At 34.1% G+C, this 20,085-nt stretch overlaps 2 protein-coding genes across 3 annotated transcripts in view; both read left to right on the top strand.

Moving 5' to 3' along the window:
- The first annotated feature begins 80 nt into the window (after positions 1–80).
- Positions 81–4,841, top strand: LOC132703935 (myeloid differentiation primary response protein MyD88). Its single transcript, XM_060673492.1, has 7 exons — positions 81–358; positions 421–620; positions 674–1,060; positions 1,847–2,027; positions 2,077–2,145; positions 2,204–2,452; positions 4,245–4,841. The coding sequence occupies exons 1-7, from the start codon at positions 240–242 to the stop codon at positions 4,405–4,407; spliced, it is 1,368 nt and encodes a 455-aa protein (XP_060529475.1). The 5' UTR covers positions 81–239; the 3' UTR covers positions 4,408–4,841.
- Positions 4,842–11,543: 6,702 nt separating this feature from the next.
- Positions 11,544–20,085, top strand: part of LOC132702954 (uncharacterized) — a 35,718-nt gene continuing 27,176 nt past the window's right edge. For both annotated transcript variants that reach the window (XM_060671878.1, XM_060671876.1), the window contains exon 1: positions 11,544–11,678. In XM_060671878.1, the coding sequence (XP_060527861.1) occupies positions 11,667–11,678 (12 nt within the window). In that variant the 5' untranslated portion in view covers positions 11,544–11,666. The remainder of the gene's footprint in view (positions 11,679–20,085) is intronic.

Here is a 20,085-nt window from a genome sequence, read left to right as displayed (position 1 = left end):
AGGTAAATGGTCAAGTGACCTCGATAGTTTCAGAATTGACAAACTTGTCATCTGTGACTGAGTGCATTTCTATGGTTTATGGTTAATATGTCATTAAATATTCCAATTAACATTTTTATGTTTGTTGGGAAGTATTGAGAATGATTTAATTAATAACAACTGGATAAATCTTATACATTGGATATCCCTGGTAAAGCACCCAAGTTTCACATTTAATTAAGCGTTTGGGATCAAAGAAAATGAATTCTGTTGAAGATTTGAATTGTAACATTGTTGTATTGAGAAGTAAAGCAAGGAACTTAATTTCATCTTTGTTAAATCCCGTAAAGCTAATACGCACAGAAAAAGGATTACCAAGGTACTTAATTTATGACCGTTATTTATCAGAGAAAGTGCATAATTAAGTCCCCTTGTTACTAGGGATTGGGAAGGTTTGGCTCAATTATGTGGAATACCTGGGGAGCTGATGCCTAGTTTGCAAAATGATATGGATCCAGCGGGAAAAGTATTACGATTGTGGAGCGAGAATTCCAAAGATGCAGCAACTATTGCAAAGTTGTTTGAATTTCTAGAAGAGCTTGGTCGGTATGATGTTTTGGATGATGTAACTCCTTTTGTTGGTAAGTTGTGGTTTGATAAGAATTGTTTCAAATTTTATAATGCTGGCATATAGGAGAGGACCTTAAATACCACCAAGAACACCCTCCAAATGGACTAGGAATCCAATCATTTGATTTAGAAGCTGACAAGTGCATTTTAACTCGGGACGATGTGATTCGTCTCAATCAAGGTTTAGAACCTCAAACATATGATGCGTTTGTGTTATTTGATGATGATGATATTGATTTTGCCACTGAGCTTATTGACACGATGGAAAAACAATATAATATGAAATTTTGCGTCAAGGAGCGGGACTTGGTTGTAGGCAAATGCGAACATGACGCTGTAATCAAATTAATTTCAGAAAGGTGTGGCAGGCTAATTGTCATTGTTTCTGCAGCCTTTTTCAACAGTAATGCAAACACTTTCTTCTACAGTGTGGCACAGTCAATTGGTATAGGTAAGAAAAGTTATTTATAAATTTACTTTGGACTATTGATTAACCTAAATACACGCAGGAAACACTACGAAAATAAGAAATGTCTCTAATGTGGAGAGTGTTGTTACTGATAGATGGGTCCAAGTTTTGGTTTATCGCCTTAATTTTTTTTTTATAATTTTGACCTGGATTTAAATTTCTTTTATTTAAAGCTTATTGTCTGTGATCTAAATTTAGCATAACATTTACAGCAAAAAATAAATTCTGTATCTATTGTATATCCCCTATCGCACTTTCTCCTGTTCATTCCATGGGTCTTACCATACAAAGTTCAATTTGCCTTGGAACTTTGCCAGAGTTCCATAAAGGATTTGTTAATATATATAATAATATATATTAATTATATATTACATTTATTCCAGAGATTTGAGTAACATTGCTGCTTAAAGGTACTCAACATACTTTCTTGGAAAACTTTATCATCATAGTGGGAAAATCATTGAAATTTTTATACAAGGTAGGAATTTTGTTCATACCAAAACCCCACATTACCAACAGAAAAGCCACTAAAATTAATTGTAAATATTAGAAGATGATTGATAATTGTTATTAATTTTGAGAGAAATGACAAATTGATTGATAATGATGGATAATATTTTTTAAATAGGGGTAAAATTGCAACACCCGAAATTTTCAACTAAGTGTTGTTATTATGAGGAATTCATGACTAGAATCGCTAATCAAAGTAAATGTTTGAATTGAGTTTGAAATTAATATTTTCTATTGCTTTTTTGATGTCTGTTTTAGAGCAAGGATTGCGAAAAATTATTCCATGCATATACAAAGACTGCGGACCTCTACCAGCAAGAATCAGTCATTATTCTAAGTTGGATTTTAGACGAAGAGAACCCTTTTTTAATTCCTGGGAGAAACTGCATGACTCTTTAATGATACCACAGAGCTGTCACAAACTGGCAGTTAATACAAGGTTTGTTATCATTTATTCCATTATTTTGTTAAAGGTTGCATATATTTAGGTGTCAGGCGAGAACCCTTACAACCAAAGCTTCCCTCACTGATTTAAAAGCAAGTATCCCCATAGTTAGGTATGGACAGTGCAGTTTCGGTATTTTGTTTACATTTTCTGAAAACATATGATTATAGGTCTGTGTCAAATCCAAGTCGTTCCCCTGATAGCAAAAATTCACTTAAGCCTGCTCTTCATAAGAGCGGCAATACCAATGAAAATCATGCGAAAACAACGCATGTAAAATTTAGCAGCAGCATGAGCAATTTACCGCAAACCCAAGTGCCTGAAGATAAACTAATACCTTCAACGAGTTCCAACAATTTGGGCAATACTGCAGAGAAACAAGTGAAGAAAAGCACATCTTTTTATAAGAAAATTATAAAGTGAGTTTTCTTTTTTATTATTTTACTTTTAATTTAAGACATTGAACATATTTTTTTGCATTTTTTCATATATCTGTAAAACTACTAATGGACTACTATTGTAAACAATTTGAACTTTCTAAATGGTTTATTGTTAAGTATAAAAATGCAAATCTGTTCTGTAATTTAACTGACCCAATTGGTTTTATCATTAGAGTACTAACCATTTAAGAAGGTGCCAAAAATGTGGTTTCTGACATAGTCTTTATAGTTTATATATATTTATTCATTTATATATATTCAATATTCCCATATTCCCTATACACCAAAATAACATGTCGGATGAGCATGCATTCTATAATGTTGTAAACTATTCTAGGATAGTGTCAAGTGCTTATGTAGGAAGGAAAATAAGTACAACCTTAAAATTTATTAACAGTTTGTGACGCCTGTTTCAGCAAAATAGTTTATTTATTAAATGTGGTTGTAACAATCTAATAGTAAGCACATTATTTATGAGAATGGTATTTTATTAAAATAAATATAAACAGTACCAAGGAGGAAGTAACTTGTATGGTCTATTTCTTTCTATTCCGGTTAATATTGATATATGGGATAATAGTTCGTTAACATATAGAACTGATATTGCTAGTTTATATAAAAGAATTTGCCTTTATATAAACCCTGATTGGATAAATCTAGGTATAGCATAAACGATTTTGAACGAAAGGTCTTCAATAAACTACCAAATAATGTTAAACAAATAGAATAAAAAACTTTCTAAAAAAATAAAACTGTTCTGAATCTGTTGGTGATTTCCTAAACAGTGAAATAAAGTATTTTGATTTTTAAATCATTGCACATTGACCTACTTATATTACTTGCCAACCTTATATATTACTTACCTTCTTATTATATTGGTTGCATATTTAAATGTGATTAATGGATATTAACTTATAAACTTTAAAATAATTAAAAAATATGGACCCGTGTAAATTACCAATTAGTGTAGGTGGTAGTGGGCTATTATCTCAGTCAGGAACAAGTTGACCATTTCAATTGATATGTTATTTATGATTGTCATGGCTTGACATGACATGACTGCCATAGCTTGGGAGTGTGTTGCTTTGGTGATTTCAAGTTCTTATTCTTAAGGTGCCTATTCATTTCGAATGCTGGCTATTAGCATGGCTATTCTAATCTTGTCGACTGCTGCTTTGAAAAGTCGTGTGGTTGTAAGAGAGAACCACTTTCTCAGATTGTGGAGACATGAGATTCTCCTCCGTCCTGGGCCTCTTTTTCCAAAGACCTTACCCTGCAGAATAAGCTGCAACAGACTGTATCCCTGTTTTCCGCTTCTCTTTGTTGTTTATGATTTCGCATTCCTTGTCCATATCTCAAAAGCCTCTAGTTTCTTCAACTCCGTAAAGGAGAAGTGTAAACACGTAGCATCGGAGCAGACGAATTTTAGTTTTTAGTGCTAGAGAGTAACTTTTAAAAATGTTGTTCATTTTGGTAAATGCTGATCTGGCCTTTTCTATCTTCTGTCTGATTTCAACTGATTGATCCCATCTGTCATTAACATTCGTTCCAAGGTAAACGTAGCTTGCTGATAACCATATATTTCGTTTTTTTTTTTTAATGTTAAAGTCAATGCCATACTCTTTGCTGGAGTCTGCGATACGTGTAATTAGCGCCTGCAGTATAGTATCATCTGCGTACCTGATGTTATTCAACCGCTCACCGTTTATGAATATTCCCTCATCACATGTAAATAAATGCACAGCCACAGTTGACGTCGTTTGTGTTTCAGCTTCGGTTCAAAGTTGCCAAAGCCGAAGGTTAAATGCGAGGAGGCCTCACCAAAGACCGTAGAAGAAAATACGCCAGAGAAGAAGCAGAAAAAAGAAAAAGAAAAGAAATGGTTCACTCTGAAAAATCACAAGAGGAAAGTGGCACTAATGGTGGAGACTTGACGAACAGAAATATTGGTTACCTAGTTATTAAAATTTATTGAAATGATTCTAGGGATTCCTTCTAGTAACATATGTGATTTGGCCGTTATCGAAATACCACTTTTAGCGACGCAATTCTAGAGTCATCCGTATCAGTGCCAACTTATAAAAAAAGATTTTCCACATATCTTGTTTAATGAGTGCCACCGCGTCATGTCACGCATAGAATGCGATACATATTTTTATAAATATTTATTTTTAAAGTAAACGAAACGCAATTCCAAGGTCTACCTCCATTTTTTCTTGTTAATATCAATTAGTTAATTCATTTAGTTGTGCAATTATTTTTTTTTGCAAAGTATAACTTTTATTATATAAAGGTTAACAATGAATGTGTTTGGTTGTTAATACAACTGTATTGTTATTTTGTATATAAATAAAAAAACCATTATTTAAGTGTCAAAAGTGGTTGTATTATTGAATTGTTCAAGCTGTTGGAGAGTGTACCCTAGTATGCATATTGCACTTTATATATATATATATATATATATATATATATATATATATATATATATATATAATCTCACTTGGCATCTTTAATGCTCGCGCTCCGAAAACCAGTATGCACTACAGCCCATAGGCAGGTTCCTATGTCAAAAATTCAGAATATTTCACTCTAAGCATTCCAGTAGAGGAGTCACTCCTGCTTATAGAAGAAAACGAAGATCTTGCTTACTTTATTTACAACGGGAAAATATACAGACAAGTAGATGGAGCAGCAATGGGATCATCTCTCTCACCTGTGATTGCAAACCTCTTCATGATTTACTTCGAAAAGAAAGCATTAGAGAAGGCAAGTCTGAAGCCAAAACTATGGACAAGATACGTTGATAACGTATTATTTGTTGTGTGGCCTTTTGCCAAGGAGGAACTTGAAATTCGTCGAATATCTGAATTCCATTCATCCAAGGATTCAATTCACAACTGAACTTAAAGACGATAACAGTCTACCCTTTCTAGATGTGCGCATCGCAAGTACCGAAGATGGACACTTGGAACACACTGTCTATAGGACACCCACACACACCAATAGATATCTGAACGCTAAGTCTCATCATCACCCATCACAGATACACGCAGGCAGGCTCACAAACGAGAAGAACAGAGATGACGAACTAAAAAAAATTAGAACGTATCTTCATCAAAACGGATACCAAAGGTGCATCATCAGCAAAGCAATCGGCAAACAACAGCCGCAACAGAGAGTGCAGTACGAGACCATACGAAGATCGATCGCTGTCCTGCCATCAAGGGGGTTACTGACAAAATCGGCCGAATATTAAGGAAACACCAGATATGAACGGCATACAAACCTGATCATACCATTGGATCAATATTAACAAACCCAAAGCAAAAAATTACTCTAGAAAACCAAGGAGTATACAGTGTACCATCCGGATCGTGCAGCCTGACGTACGTGAGACAGACCAATAGAAGGATTTCAGCCAGGCTCGAGGAACATCTCTGTCTCGCTGACGTTTTGCCGAGCATGATGCTACTTCTTCAGGGTGCTGTCTGAAACGATGTTACTTAATTCCTATAGTAATACATTTGACTATATTAGAGTCTATTTTTGGTATCACAAAGGATGGAAAATTATAGCAAGACAAGTTTAGTTAGCAATTTTCTTTTGAAATTTCAAAACAATTACTGGGTTATATAAATATTGTTGGAGGAATCATAATATAGAAAATATTTATTTACTATTTATAAAACTTGCTGACATTTCGCCATTCATCTTGTTGCCTTTTTCAGAGCTTAACTGAAACTTATTTGCTTTCTATTCTGCCATTGCTGACATGAACATTGCCTCGCATGGCTCATTCCTATATTGGTGAAAGGAGAATACCTGAGTTGCAGTTCTTTGGTAGGAGAATTGATTACAAGCAAGAATTTGTCGTAGTAAGAAGGCTCTTTCATGTTTGTTTAGTCGAATTGATATTTATCTTCCTGTTCGTATCATTTTTTCTACAACCATTAATTTTTGGGAACATTTTACATTTCACATTCATTACCCACGATCACTAGCCACTTCAGACGTTTCCGGTAATTTAGTCACGGGTTTGTGAGCGCTCGATAGATGTTAGAGATTTTATTTTGACATTTATCGGTTCTGTCGCTGTTTTGCGAAAATGTACCCAAAAGTAAATGATCCCCTCGGACTGGTGCCGTAACTGTTGATTTGTTGGCACAAACCTATTAACATTATTTTCAATAAATTTTAATTTACCATTCCTACAAGAAAACGTTAGCTAAAACTAGTTTATTTATGTTTTGTGTAATTGAATTAGGGTAACCAGAATAGAAATATTTAAATAAGCCATAAAAGGTTACTTATCATAGTTTACTAAAGCGATCTCCGCTCGTCAAGCGAAATCCTAGTAAAACCGAAAGATGAACTCGATTATCGAGATATCGAAACAAATATATGGATCTTATAACTAATGAAATGAAGCGGAAGCGGACATTGTACCATAGAAAATGATTAACACACTAGGCTCTCCCAATATGACTGAAAATCCGCATCTTAAATTAAATCTAATTCAGATAAATTCAACGAAGAAAATGAAATAGTATATTGACGTACTGAGATATTAAAATAAGTAAAAAAATAGAACCGCTCTTATTGGGGGCGCCTTTAATGCTAAAATTGATGGAATGGATGGAATTGATTGGAATAAATGGTATCTGTAGCGGTTGCATAATGACTAAAACGTGTCCAGGGCTGACGTATCTTCAGATCACGTTCTCTGTAAAAGGTAAGGACAGGATGGATAGGAAAAGGAAATGGGAGCGTAGAGAAAACGGTGTAAAGTCGACAATTTTGAAATCGACATTGCCTGAAATATTTGAAAGTATAAGAGAACATTAGAGGAAAAAAGCAAAACAGAGTACCGAAATATATAAAGACCGTAAGATAAGATCTACAAAACTAAAATGTCGCAGGGACCAGATAATATCCGGAATAGTTTTGGTTGGTTGGGCCACTCTTTTAAACTCTTCTGAAAATTAATTCATCTGTTCGGGTTTAGAAACGACTACTAAAGAAGCACTACATTAGCACTTTTTGCTATTCACGTCTTATTCCAAAGAGCACGAGATGTTAATCGGCATGTTTATGCATGCTCTATCGATAGTCAAAAAATGATTAGGTTTAGCGCTTTAAAATGATGGAAATAAGCTGATATAGAGAAACAAAATCCTATACAGTTCTAATAAAAAGAGAAGTCCAATTATCACCATTGCTATTCGACATATATTCAGAATACATATTTCAAGACGCTCTGGAGATACTATGACTACAAATGAATATAAAGAAGACCAAATTCATGAATATTTCTAAGAATGAACGCATGAACTACAATGTACTAATACGCGTACAACATACCCGTCCAAAGAATTAGCAAATATGTCTATTTAGGACCAAATATGAACTAAAATTGGTACCACTCGACTGAAATAAGACATCGAATTGAAAAGGCCCACTGCACATTTCGAAGATGTCAAAATTGTTCAAAAGTAAGGACTTATCTTTAACCACTAAAGTACGATTGTTAAGATGTTATATGTTTTTAATTTTCCTGTAAGGTGTTGAATTGCGAACGTTGTCCGAGACGTCGTGCAGAAAATTGGAAGCATATAAGCATATTTTCAATGATGAGGTGCTTCGTAGAATGAAAAAATAATGCTTCGTAGAATGAAAAAATAATGCATGCTAATTAGCAGTTGTTTATTATAATGGAGAATAATAAAATAATAACCAAGCGCAAAAGTGTAACAATTCTAAGTTTTAAGCCTGCTGTAATAAAACTTAAGTGACTACTCGAAGAAGATGATCTGATATGAACTGTGACGTGTTTGAAGAATGATAAACAAATGATAGATCTAATATCGAGTAGAAGTGTAATATTCATGAACAATGCACCCATATCTTCCAGACTTGCAGAAAAATGACATACAAATTCTTGGTTACTAGATATGCTCTAGAAAAAGAACTGATTGTATATATACTTACCAATTGGCATAAACAGGAATTTATAAAACATCGTTGAAATTGGAAACAACAATGTACTCCATTTTCCTCGTTATCGTTGCGAGCTTAATCTGGTAATTGGTCTGGTATGGACACAAGAAAAGTGAAAAATAGAAGTTTTAAAGTGTCGGAAGTAAATTAATTATTTTATGAAGTGTAAAGTAAATAAAACGAGAAATGGAAACAGTGTAACTTGTGGGACATAAACAATATTGATGAAGGATTAATTAATTAATTGAGTGATTAGTTTTGACATTGCATCAAAAATACCTGTGTTTTCGTTGTTCTGATCTGAATTTTAGTTTTGTGACTATATATTATGCAAAAAGCACTAATTTGAATTAATTTATACACTAAAATATTTTAAACCATTTTATAATAGGATATTTTTTTTATTTGTTTTATTGAAGTACACGTCATTGAACCTTATTAACTGTTTTATACGTAAAAGTAAATATTATGAATATATGAAAGAGAAAAATAAAATTTAAAACAATAATATACTTATATTTACAAAAATACTATACATGTGGTATCCGCTATACTGCTTCCTAATGCGAGGGTCACACTAATTTGCATACAATAGAAAGGGGAGTTTGATGAATGAAAGTAATGTTACAGTGGCGTTACTACAGGTAGTTTATTAGAATAATAAATATAATAATAATCATTCATGATTATGGGCAGATAATTGAGATATAGAAATTAATATTAGTATTTTTAAAAAGTCTACTATCTAACGATAAAACTTCATTTATAAATTTTAGTCATCATGTTCCAAGTAGTCAGATGAACTATAATTGTTGCAGTCCAGAGAAATGATAAGCAGCTCTACCTTGTTATCAACTTCCTACATCCTTTCTTCTATTTTAATCACATGTTCGCCGTACTTATTCCATTTTTCACAATCTTTACTCCTCCTTGTAAGAGAGGTCAAACGTCCCTCACTTTAAAAGTGGTGTTATGCCTTGCTACAAACCTTTACCCTTGCGCCCATACCAGTTCTATGACGTTTAGTGATATGGTGGAAGGCGAAGTACTTTCGTTTACACAGTTTACAAAGAGTTTTATTCAAATTTACAATCTCCAATAGCTCCCTTTTCAGCACGTCTTTTTGAAATTGCTTCTTATTAAAAACACACCAATTAATGACGTCTCGTTTTTTTTCAAGAAGTGGTCTTCAGCATTTACGTCTTCGTGATAGTTTTGATTAAACCGATAGTTAGCTACCACCGATAAATTCACTTTTGCTTGTTTTTATTTTTTTCCTATGATGGTTTTATTCCAGTGGACACTCCTTCCATGAAAGCTTGCCTCGAGCTTTTTAAATTTTTATCCTGCCATTGTTTACCCAAGTTTCTTCCAGATATCAAATATCGTCGTCGCCAGCAGATAATTACGTCTTCCTTTATTGTGTTTTTCTGTTTTTAGTTTTTTCGTAACGAAAATTTATAACCTTCAAAGTTTTCCACAATTTCCTATGGGCGGAATGAAATGGGGCCGCGTTTATTCTCGGAATGTTGAGATTCGGTGGCGAAGAGCTTTGAACGAACGCATTGAGAATAATAATTTTCTCATTTTTAGAAAGCGCAATTTTCCTAATTAGGGACTCAGCAAAAAATTCAGAAAGACTAACCATTTTAAAGAACGAACTTTGCCAATAATTGCCGAAATGTAACTATATTTACAATTTTAAACACTAGATCAACAACCTGTCCGTCTACCTGCCACTCTTGCATACAACTGTTACATACAACTGAAACAGAAACACATTTAAAATTATAATTTTGGCAGCAATCGGCAAATATGTTCCAGTCTTTGATTATTAACTCATCGACCACAATCTTGTCGCTGGATATCGCAAGTGACTAACAAAATTCACTAATATTAGTATTTGGTAAGAAATCAATTGCAACAAAATATATATGGTATCTCAATGAAAATGGCACACTGAGTCTTGAAAAACAATTGAATAACAGTAAGTTCGTAATTACTAATTACGAACACAAGACAGCATACTCCGAGTCCACCAACCCCTACAAATCGGGCAATAGCAAACTAGGAAAACATCCATTATAAATCCAGTACATAAGATTTTGTACTGGTTTCTGAGGAAAATGTTTTAGAGAGATTATGTTAAATTTTAAGCTGTCTAATGTGTTTTTAATATAGCAGGTCAACCTATCTAATCGGAAAATTCAACTTCAGCAACCTCAAGCAGGGACTGTTTTAGGAATATTTATAGAAAGCACACTAATACGAATGAATATAACAGTTTAATCAAAGAAAATACAACAGTCGGCGCGGCACATTGCTTGTCTACTAACATCTTAAATACGGCAAAGCTGAAAGAATGGTCTCTTCCGCTATACAATAGGCGAGTCTTAAACTCATTCCGAAGTCAAAAACATAAAACCTTGTGAAAAAGGTATATCGTTCGGCGAACTTTACAATACTGCGCCTATAGAATACGGCTAAAACAACTAAGTTTTACAGTTCAATGACAGCTTATAACTCTGAGGCTTACCTACATAGACGTATATTTAACTCGCTCGGTTTATTTTGAATCCACAAAACAATGGCGGATTGGTAAGTACCGTCATAAAGCAGAGCGAAGTAGTCAGAACTGCCAAAATTTAGGTTGTTTAATACAAAACACATTAGAGTGTTTTAAAAATATTGTTAAACCCCCGGAACGGGTTTTGCATAAATGATGAGCTGGTTTTACTTTAAATAGACCATAGTCGTGGACGAATGTGGGAACAAACCTAGTGTGACTTTCACGGTTCAACACGTTACTTTGCACATACGCGCCATCTCCTGAAATTGCAGGTTTTTCCTGGTCGAATCGGCAATACCGGCGCCCGGGATAGAACGCGTGCGCCGATTCTAGGCCGCCGCCGTCGGGGCGCCGCACCTCCGACAGCCCGATCGATCGGCCAGTAGGGGGCGCCCGCGTAGGCCAGTTCGCAGGGTTGCTGCACATCGGGGTTATAAGTAAGTCCGTCGCTAGCCGATTGCTGCCCCTGGAATGGACGTAACGCATCGAGAATGCAGCGACGGTTCGGCGAGGGGCCCCGGTGACAACGACGCGGTGTAGTGAAGTGCGAGTGCGGTGCCGTCCGACCTTGCAGCGGGGGAGGGGAGCCACAGGGCGGAAGCAAGCCGCCCTTTAAGCGATGCCGTGATGGCAAGAGAGGTACGCTAAAACGCGCCAAATTAGGATCGCCATCCGTAGTTTTATTTAATCCCCTTCGGCACACGACCCGCGCCTGGTATTCACGATATGTCCATGGTCACCCACATGCAGCGCGATGAACGGCCAAACTGGTACCGTGCTGCGGGGTAAATTGTGACAAAAAGGAGACGGTGGTGGTTAAACAAGGTTTTTCGGGTAGGACGCGGTCATCTAATTAACGCGAAGCTGATCGGAAACTATTTACGTTGTTCGACATTATTCACGTAGGTAAACACGAACGGCACCAACCCAGTACGCGTGGCCGTAAAAAACGAATTTTGTCACCCACTGTTTCTTGTGTACGGTTATAATTTCGGTTACCGACATCGTGAACAAACCATTCGAAATTTAAACGCGATTTGGCGCGTGTTTCTGCTGTCAAAAGCTGAGAAAGGGCACACCTTCTTCTGGGGAAAAGCTGTATACCGGGTGACTCTCTATTAATCCGTGTTTATACTTTCGGAAATAGGGGTCTAGCTGTCTAGGTGTGTACTTTGCCGGTGAATTCGTCTAGCAGAGAAGTCGTAATTGTCTTATGGTTTTCCAAAGGCGTAGTATTGTACCTATGACGTCAAGAGTCCCAAGACTGGCAGCTAGCTATAACTATAACAAATGAGGATGAAAGGATTGCCATCAACATACACACTATTTACTTAAAAAAAAAATACCTACCTTGAGCAGAATGTTTGAGCCGAAAAAGGAAAATTTCAAACTGCTCATGGATAGGAAAAAATTGTGGACTTTCCAACTTTGAAACGTGATGAATTTTCTTTACGAAAAACTCAAAACAGAAAATCATTTTTAATAGAGAAGGAAAGCGGGACGAAACTTGAGTAAATGAAAAATATACCGTTGGTAAAACGTGGCAGGATGATTATTTAAAAACACGCGGAAACAGGTAAAAGATTAAACATTACTCGCATTTGTCGGTGGTGGTTTACTAGCATTTCGGTCGATACAGATAAGATATGAATGCTGATGTTTTTAAGGAGATCATTCGTCTTTTTTTTTTATTGTAAGGGTGCCCTCTTCGAATATGGTTGCAGCGTCACTTATACCACACCACTTTCTTATGTTATCAAGAATGTTGTTTTCTGTCCGGTTCCCGTCGGCCGTCGATTTTCCCCTGCAGTATCAACCTGGATATAGAGTATTGAGGGTATATGTCCTAGATATGATACTTGCGTCGTTTTACCCCATCCATTAACTGCCGTCTACTCTACCTCTTCTTAGACTTCATCGTTTGTTGCATGATCCGTTCAGAGTATGCTCAGCAATCGGCGGAGTGTGTATTGTTTTTACCTTAACTGACCACGTCTCAACGCCATACAACATCATCGGCCATATATAAAACTGAATTACCCATATAATGGTGTATCGCGGCATATTTCTTAAATTTAAAGAACGTTGTTTTTGCTCCTCCAATTCTTCTCTTAACTTATCATCGCAATCCCACCCCTCATTGAGCCAGGCGCCAAGATAAGTAAAATTTGCGACCCGTTCGATATTCTCGGGTGTGGTGTGGTACTGGTGTCTGCTGAGCACCATCATTTTAGTTCTTGCGACTTTGATCTGGAGCCCAAACTGTTCACCGCACTCGTTTAGTTTATTCAACAAAATCTGGAAGTCTTCAAAGTTGTTAGTTTTGATATTAGAACTCCCGAACTCCCTTCAATACGCTGAATGTCTCTGTTGTTCGATCACCATCAATACGAATCTCAGCGGACTGCTGCCAATACAATTCTTTAATTATTCTAATATCCTCGCCATCCACGCTTATCTCCAGTAGTCTCTCCATCAACGGTTCGTGTTTCATGTTATCAAAGGCCCTCTGATAGTCAATAAAACAGATGGAAACATCTTGCCTTTGATCATAGCATTTGTGCACAAGTAGTTTCACGGAGAAAAGATCTACTCCAGCAAAAGTGTCTTAATTCACTTGTGTTTGTTATAGTCATGAATAATGCCAGCTATCACCTAAGAAAATCCGAAAAAATACCCATGAAAAAATCGGACGTTTTATAAACAGTGCAAAATCGTTCTCTAAAAAATTGATTTGAAATTCGTCGATTATTCATCAGTATACACAGTATAACCGTTTTTACAGGAGATTTTCACTAACTACTTGAAGTCGTCCTTAAAATTAGGTATCAGTTATTATGACTTCTGAAGGGTCAGAAAAAATAAGCAAATGCATATAAACTAAACTTTTTAATAACAGGAGATTATGCAACAAATTTGATAAACAAGACTTTAGTTAGAGTTTGTTTTGACACGATAGGAGAGAGTATTTAATAAACGAGTAACAAAATACTGCGGCTAAAATCTACCGAAGATCCAATCGCACCAAAAACCGTGACTCAAGTAGCGGAAACGTCTGACGTGCCTGGCGACCATGGTTGACTAACTTGACGTCTTGTGAGTGACACTTTGCGCACCCTTAATATATATTGTGGGTAAAAATGAAAAAGTCCAAGAAACATTTTTTGAATATACTTAACACTTTTAACACTAACTTCGGACAGGGTGCAGTTTTTTCGTCAAAAATATAGGCTTTGCCATCACGAACGGCACTGATGCACATGTATACGTGACCTTTTTTTTTATAATAATAATATATAATATATAATAATTTAATAATTTTAGACATAGAATCTGCCCTTAAATTTTCTTCACTTTACATCCTGTATATTTAATTTATCTAGTAGCTAGTTAAGATCAAAAACATTTTCATCATTTTAACTAAGCTAACAGAAAATTATGCGTCGCTGTGGTACATTATAAAGTCGAAGTAAAACGATCTTTATTAAGAAATAAGGTAGAAATGATTTATGTCACCACACTCCCACATTCCCTACCTGACCGTGTAAATTTCATTCTCTATCCATTTCCCCCAAGATCGCCTGGCACACCTACGCGGATCATTTACAATTTTCTAGGGGCATCTCGTACGTGCCAACTTTTGTGTTAAAAGTTATAGCGGTTCATAAACATCTTTGGAGAGAAAATCGGTAATATTTTCACGCAGTTTGGTTCAGTCTGTTAGTATCGCGGTATGGGGCAAGTTTAACTATTGATACACAGAAGAAATCGTATGGTGAGTTGAACCGAAAGAATATCATAAAAATAGAAGGATCATTCCACCATTCCACACGAAAGAGGACATATAACAAAATTGCGTGAGTCTAATACGGCAAAAATATTGACGAAATACGCTTCGATTTGAAAAGTATATGGATTTTTGCTACGGAAAACTAAAAAGTTATGTGTCAAAATTTCTGTCTGTACTTTTGTAGTAGTTCCAGCTTACACTAGGTGGAGCATCAGTCAGTTTTGGTATTTCAAGTTCAACAAATTATATGCAAATTTGACAAAAGTTGCACTATACGTAAATATATTTAATTAGTATTTATTTGTAATATTAAAAAAAGCGAATATATATATATATATATATATATATATATATATATATATATATATATATATATATATATATATATATATATATATATATATATATATATATATATATATATATATATATATATATATATATATATATATATATATATATATATATATATATATATATATATTATAATATATTATAATGCTATAGGTAAATGCATAATAACTTATTATAAAATTAACATATGTAATTAATAATGATAGATAACACTCCACAATTGCAAGATGAAATTTAAAACATTTTTTGACTAGTCAATTAAGAAGTGGTCAATTGACGATCAATTGACCAATTCCAACACTAATAATAACATTTCGGTTAAGTGGAATCATTTTTGTTACAAAAATTTCAAAAAGTAATATTATGATAAAAAAACTTAAAACTTATTTTCCTCTGTATAAGCACAAAAATTTTGCCTCATGTAGTTTTCACACGTTTCTATAGCATGCAAATTTATTTGAGCTTCAACTAATCAATATAATTGTAGGAAACCCTAAAGATCGCATTAATTAAATTAGTTCCTGAGCTCAAAAATGCACTGATATACAGGGTTACCTAACTCAAAGAAGTCGTGTTAAATTAAACAAACCCATTTTGTTAAGTCAAAGATGAGTAAGAAATCAACAGTTTAACCCCTTATTTCCACAGGCTGTTGTGAATTTATGAATACACGAATGTATTAAACTAAAATAACTTTATTAATAATGAATGCACTGATTTTAAGTTAACACTCTCTCTCATGTTAGGTTAGGTTCTATTTAACACCGTTTCCTCTTCTGTTTTTACAGTGGATAAAATCACAAGTAATCACAACACTCCTCCTCAATTTGAAGTTTTACAAACGTTTGGATAAATGAAAATCGTGATTACAAGAATAAACAATTGCAGTGTTATACAATATTACACTTATCTATAAGTTTTACAAATAAATCCTTGCTTAAAGGTTTTGTTAACATAACTGCTAAATTTTCCTCAGTTGGTACATATTCAACAGATATTTTCTTGTGTAATACTAAATCTTTTAAATAATGATTCTTTATATCTATGTGTTTAGCCCTTTTTGAATTCACATTACTTTTTGACATTAATATTGAACTTCTGTTATCACAAAAAAGCAGTGTGGGAATATTAAGCTTAAAATCATTTAACACCCCTTTTAGGTCCTGAGCACAAGCAGCCGCTGCAACATATTCCGCTTCGGCGGTAGAAAGAGCAACGCATCCCTGTTTCTTTGAAAACCAGCATACAGGGTTGTTACCAAGTAAAATTAAGCAACCACTTACACTCTTCCGATCATGTTTATCTGATGCCCAATCTGAATCTGGAAAAGCTTTTAATTTTACTTTGTCATTACTTGATTCATATTGCACAAAAGTTAATCCTTTAAATTTAGTAGTATTTAAATAATGTAGTATTCTTTGTTGGCTTGTCCAGAAATCTACTTAACTATGAAACAGAAAATGTTATATCAGGTCGTGTAGTTGTTGACAAGTACATCAGTCCTCCGATCAATTGCCTGTAAGGAACATTCACAATCTCACTATTTTCATTATATTGAAATCCTTTTTCCACTACATTCTTTCATGTTAAAATTTTCCAATAGTTTTTCAATAAATTTTGTTTGCTTTATTTCTAGTTTACCTTGATCTTCCTTTCTGTTTATTGTCATCCCTAAGAAATTCTTGACTTCTCCCATATCTTTTGCTTGAAAATGTTTCTTTAGTAAAAATACTGTTTCTTCAATGTTTTCATTCTTTCCCACTACTAACATGTCGTCACAATCTCACTATTTTCATTATATTGAAATCCTTTTTCCACTACATTCTTTCATGTTAAAATTTTCCAATATTTTTTCAATAAATTTTGTTTGCTTTATTTCTAGTTTACCTTGATCTTCTTTTCTGTCTATTGTCATCCCTAAGAAATTCTTGACTTCTCCCATATCTTTTGCTTGAAAATGTTTCTTTAGTAAAAATACTGTTTCTTCAATGTTTTCATTCTTTCCCACTACTAACATGTCGTCTACATATAATAATAAAAAAGTTATTTTTACCACAGTACAAGCAGCAATGATGTCTTGATCTCTGAAAATTGTTTTCAACAGCAAAATTATTAAAAGTTTCATTCCAAACTTTCGGAGACTCTTTGAGACCATATAAAGCTCGATTTAATCTTAAAACCTTCAGTTTCTAATTTTCCATTTAAGAAAGCTGTAGGAATATCTAACTGTTTTATTTTCCAATCTTTCTGTAATGCTATGGAGAATAAAACTCTTATTGTTGCCATACGTGCTACAGGAGAGTAAACTGGTTCATAAAGATGCTTCTCCTTAATTTGGAAACCTCTAGCCACTATTCTAGCCTTTTTTATGCCATCGTCTTTTGTTCGAAATACCCATTTTGTCTGTATCGGTGTTTTACCTTCTGGTAATTGCACTTCAGTTCAGGTTTGCATTTTTTCATGCGAGTGTAATTCCTTTTTTATAGCTTCCTTCCATTCAACTGTTTTTATCGCCTCACCGTAATTCGTTGGATCATTCTGTGATGTTAGCAAACAATATGCTGAGTAAATTTCATGCTCCCTAAGATGTTTTGGTGTGTTTATCTTTCTTCCATGTCTTGATGTCTCAGTTTTTGTTACATTTCTGTCTTTATCATTTAAACTTTCTGACTCTATTCCATCACTATCATCTTCTGATTCATTTATTCTACCTACTTCATTTTCGTCTGCTTCTGTCTCTTTATTGTAATTTTCTTCATCTCTTATTATTATTTTCTTCATCGCTATGTTTTTGTCTTTGACTTCTTCTATTAACTGATTAACTTCATCTCTTGAATATATAATCTCATTCTTCTCAAAATCCCAAAGCCTGTATCCATTTAAACCATATCCAGTCATGATACACAATTTTGCACGTTTCTCTAATTTATTTGCTTTTCGTAAAACAACTGACCATGCCTTACTCCCGAAAACTCTTAATTTTGAAAAATTGTTATTTTGATACCATCTTGTCGAGGGAGGAACACCACCATTTGCTTTTCTGGGTGACCGATTTAATTCGTATGCTGAACATAAGATTGCCTCTCCCCATAACTCTTTGGGTAAATTTGTTTCAGCAATTTTAGTTCTTACTTTATCTAACAAAGTTCGGTTCATACGCTCAGACTTACCGTTCTGTTGCGGGCTATATAGCAGCGCATACTCAATCTCAATACCTTTATTTTTGCAATACTGTTTGAAATAATTTGAAGAAAATTCACCACCATTATCACATCTAATTTTTTGTGTTTTTTCACCCTGTTGTGTTTTTATTAGCTTAATAAAATCAATAACGTTTTGAGCAGCCTCATCTTTTGATTTTAAGAATTTGACTACCAAAAAATGTGAATAGTCATCAAGTAAAACCTGAAAGTACTTATGACCTTTTAAAGATGTTTGCCACTGACCCTGCAATATCTGTATGAATAAGTTGACCAATCCGAGTAGTTTTTCTAGTACATTGATAAAAAGTTTTTCTAGTACTTTTACCTTCAACACAATTACTACAAATTTCATCACTATAAGGTAAACTTAACTGTTTTAGACCATAACGATTTAAATGTCCTAGTCTCTTATGCCAAACATTTCCTGCATTATCATTTATTACTTTATAGCAATTTTCAGTTTTTAAATTTATAACAATAAAAAATAAATTATTAAAACTTTCACAATAAAATGTAACATTGTTGTGTATTATTTTTGCATGTTTTCTACCTGTTTTATCAATTTCAAATATTATTTTAAAACCTTTTGTTAATAATTTTGACACAGAAATTAAGTTATGCGACATACCATTAACTATTAGAGCTTCTAATTTTATTTCTTTAGCTTGGCAAATACCACTCAGCGTTCCCTTTTTCTCTGCAACTAACGTTTCCCCACTCTTGGCCGTACCTATTTTTATTTCTGTCTTTAAATCTTGTGTATCTGTCATATAGTCTTGCAGTTCACTTGTCACTAAATGTTCAGTAGCTCCAGAGTCCAAAATAAAACTGTTTATGTTGTCATTCAAGCTCACACTATTTAATGCAATAAATGCAACTTGTTTATCACTTTCTTTTACTTCGTTTGCCTGCTCACTTGTGTTTACATTCGCACTATACCTACGATTACCTCAATGTGAACCTCTGTAATTTGTAGCAAATCTACCTCTATCTCTAGTCTATTCTGTAAACACTCAAAAAATTTGTGACCTCGTTTGCCACATTTATAACACACATATTGGCTTGCTTTGAATGTAACTTCATTATCATTTCTACTATTATTCCCATTTTTTGATTTCATTATTAATTCTTCGTCCAACAATCTCGATTTGACAAAATCCATTGTTACATCTGTGTTTAATGTTTCAATAGCCGTTATTACAGGATCATAGTCCTCATTAAGAGACAAAAGTAAGTGGGTCACCTTATCCGATTCTTCGATTTTTGACCCAACCCTTTCTAATTCTCTTATTACAGAGTCAAATTTCAAAAAATGATCCTCTAATTTTTCGTTCCTTTTACATTTTATTGTTAGCAACTTCTTCTTTAAAGTCAACTTCGAAAATACACTTTTCCTTTGAAATACATCTTCTAATGCTTTTAACATATGCTTCGCTGTAGTTGATTTTGCCTTTACATCCCTTATTTTAAAATCTGTCTTCTCTTTTTCTTCAGCAAAATTTGATACTTCTTTCTTCAAGGTATCTTCAATCTGTTTCTCCTCCAGAAATGCTTTAACTCTAAACCTCCAGTTATTATAATTCTGTGCATTTAATTGTGGAAATACCACCGACGACGTATTCATTTTGCCGTTTCAATACACGTGTTCAAAAAAAAAAACTTTTTCTTTTTTTCAAATTTTCTCTATCTACCTTCCGCC

Source organism: Cylas formicarius, unplaced genomic scaffold, assembly GCF_029955315.1.
Source record: "Cylas formicarius isolate icCylForm1 unplaced genomic scaffold, icCylForm1.1 PGA_scaffold_6__28_contigs__length_40554024, whole genome shotgun sequence".
Classification (NCBI taxonomy): Eukaryota; Metazoa; Arthropoda; class Insecta; order Coleoptera; family Brentidae; genus Cylas; species Cylas formicarius.
Note: the sequence above shows the minus strand (reverse complement) of the source record. Positions and strands in the feature narration are given on the sequence as shown.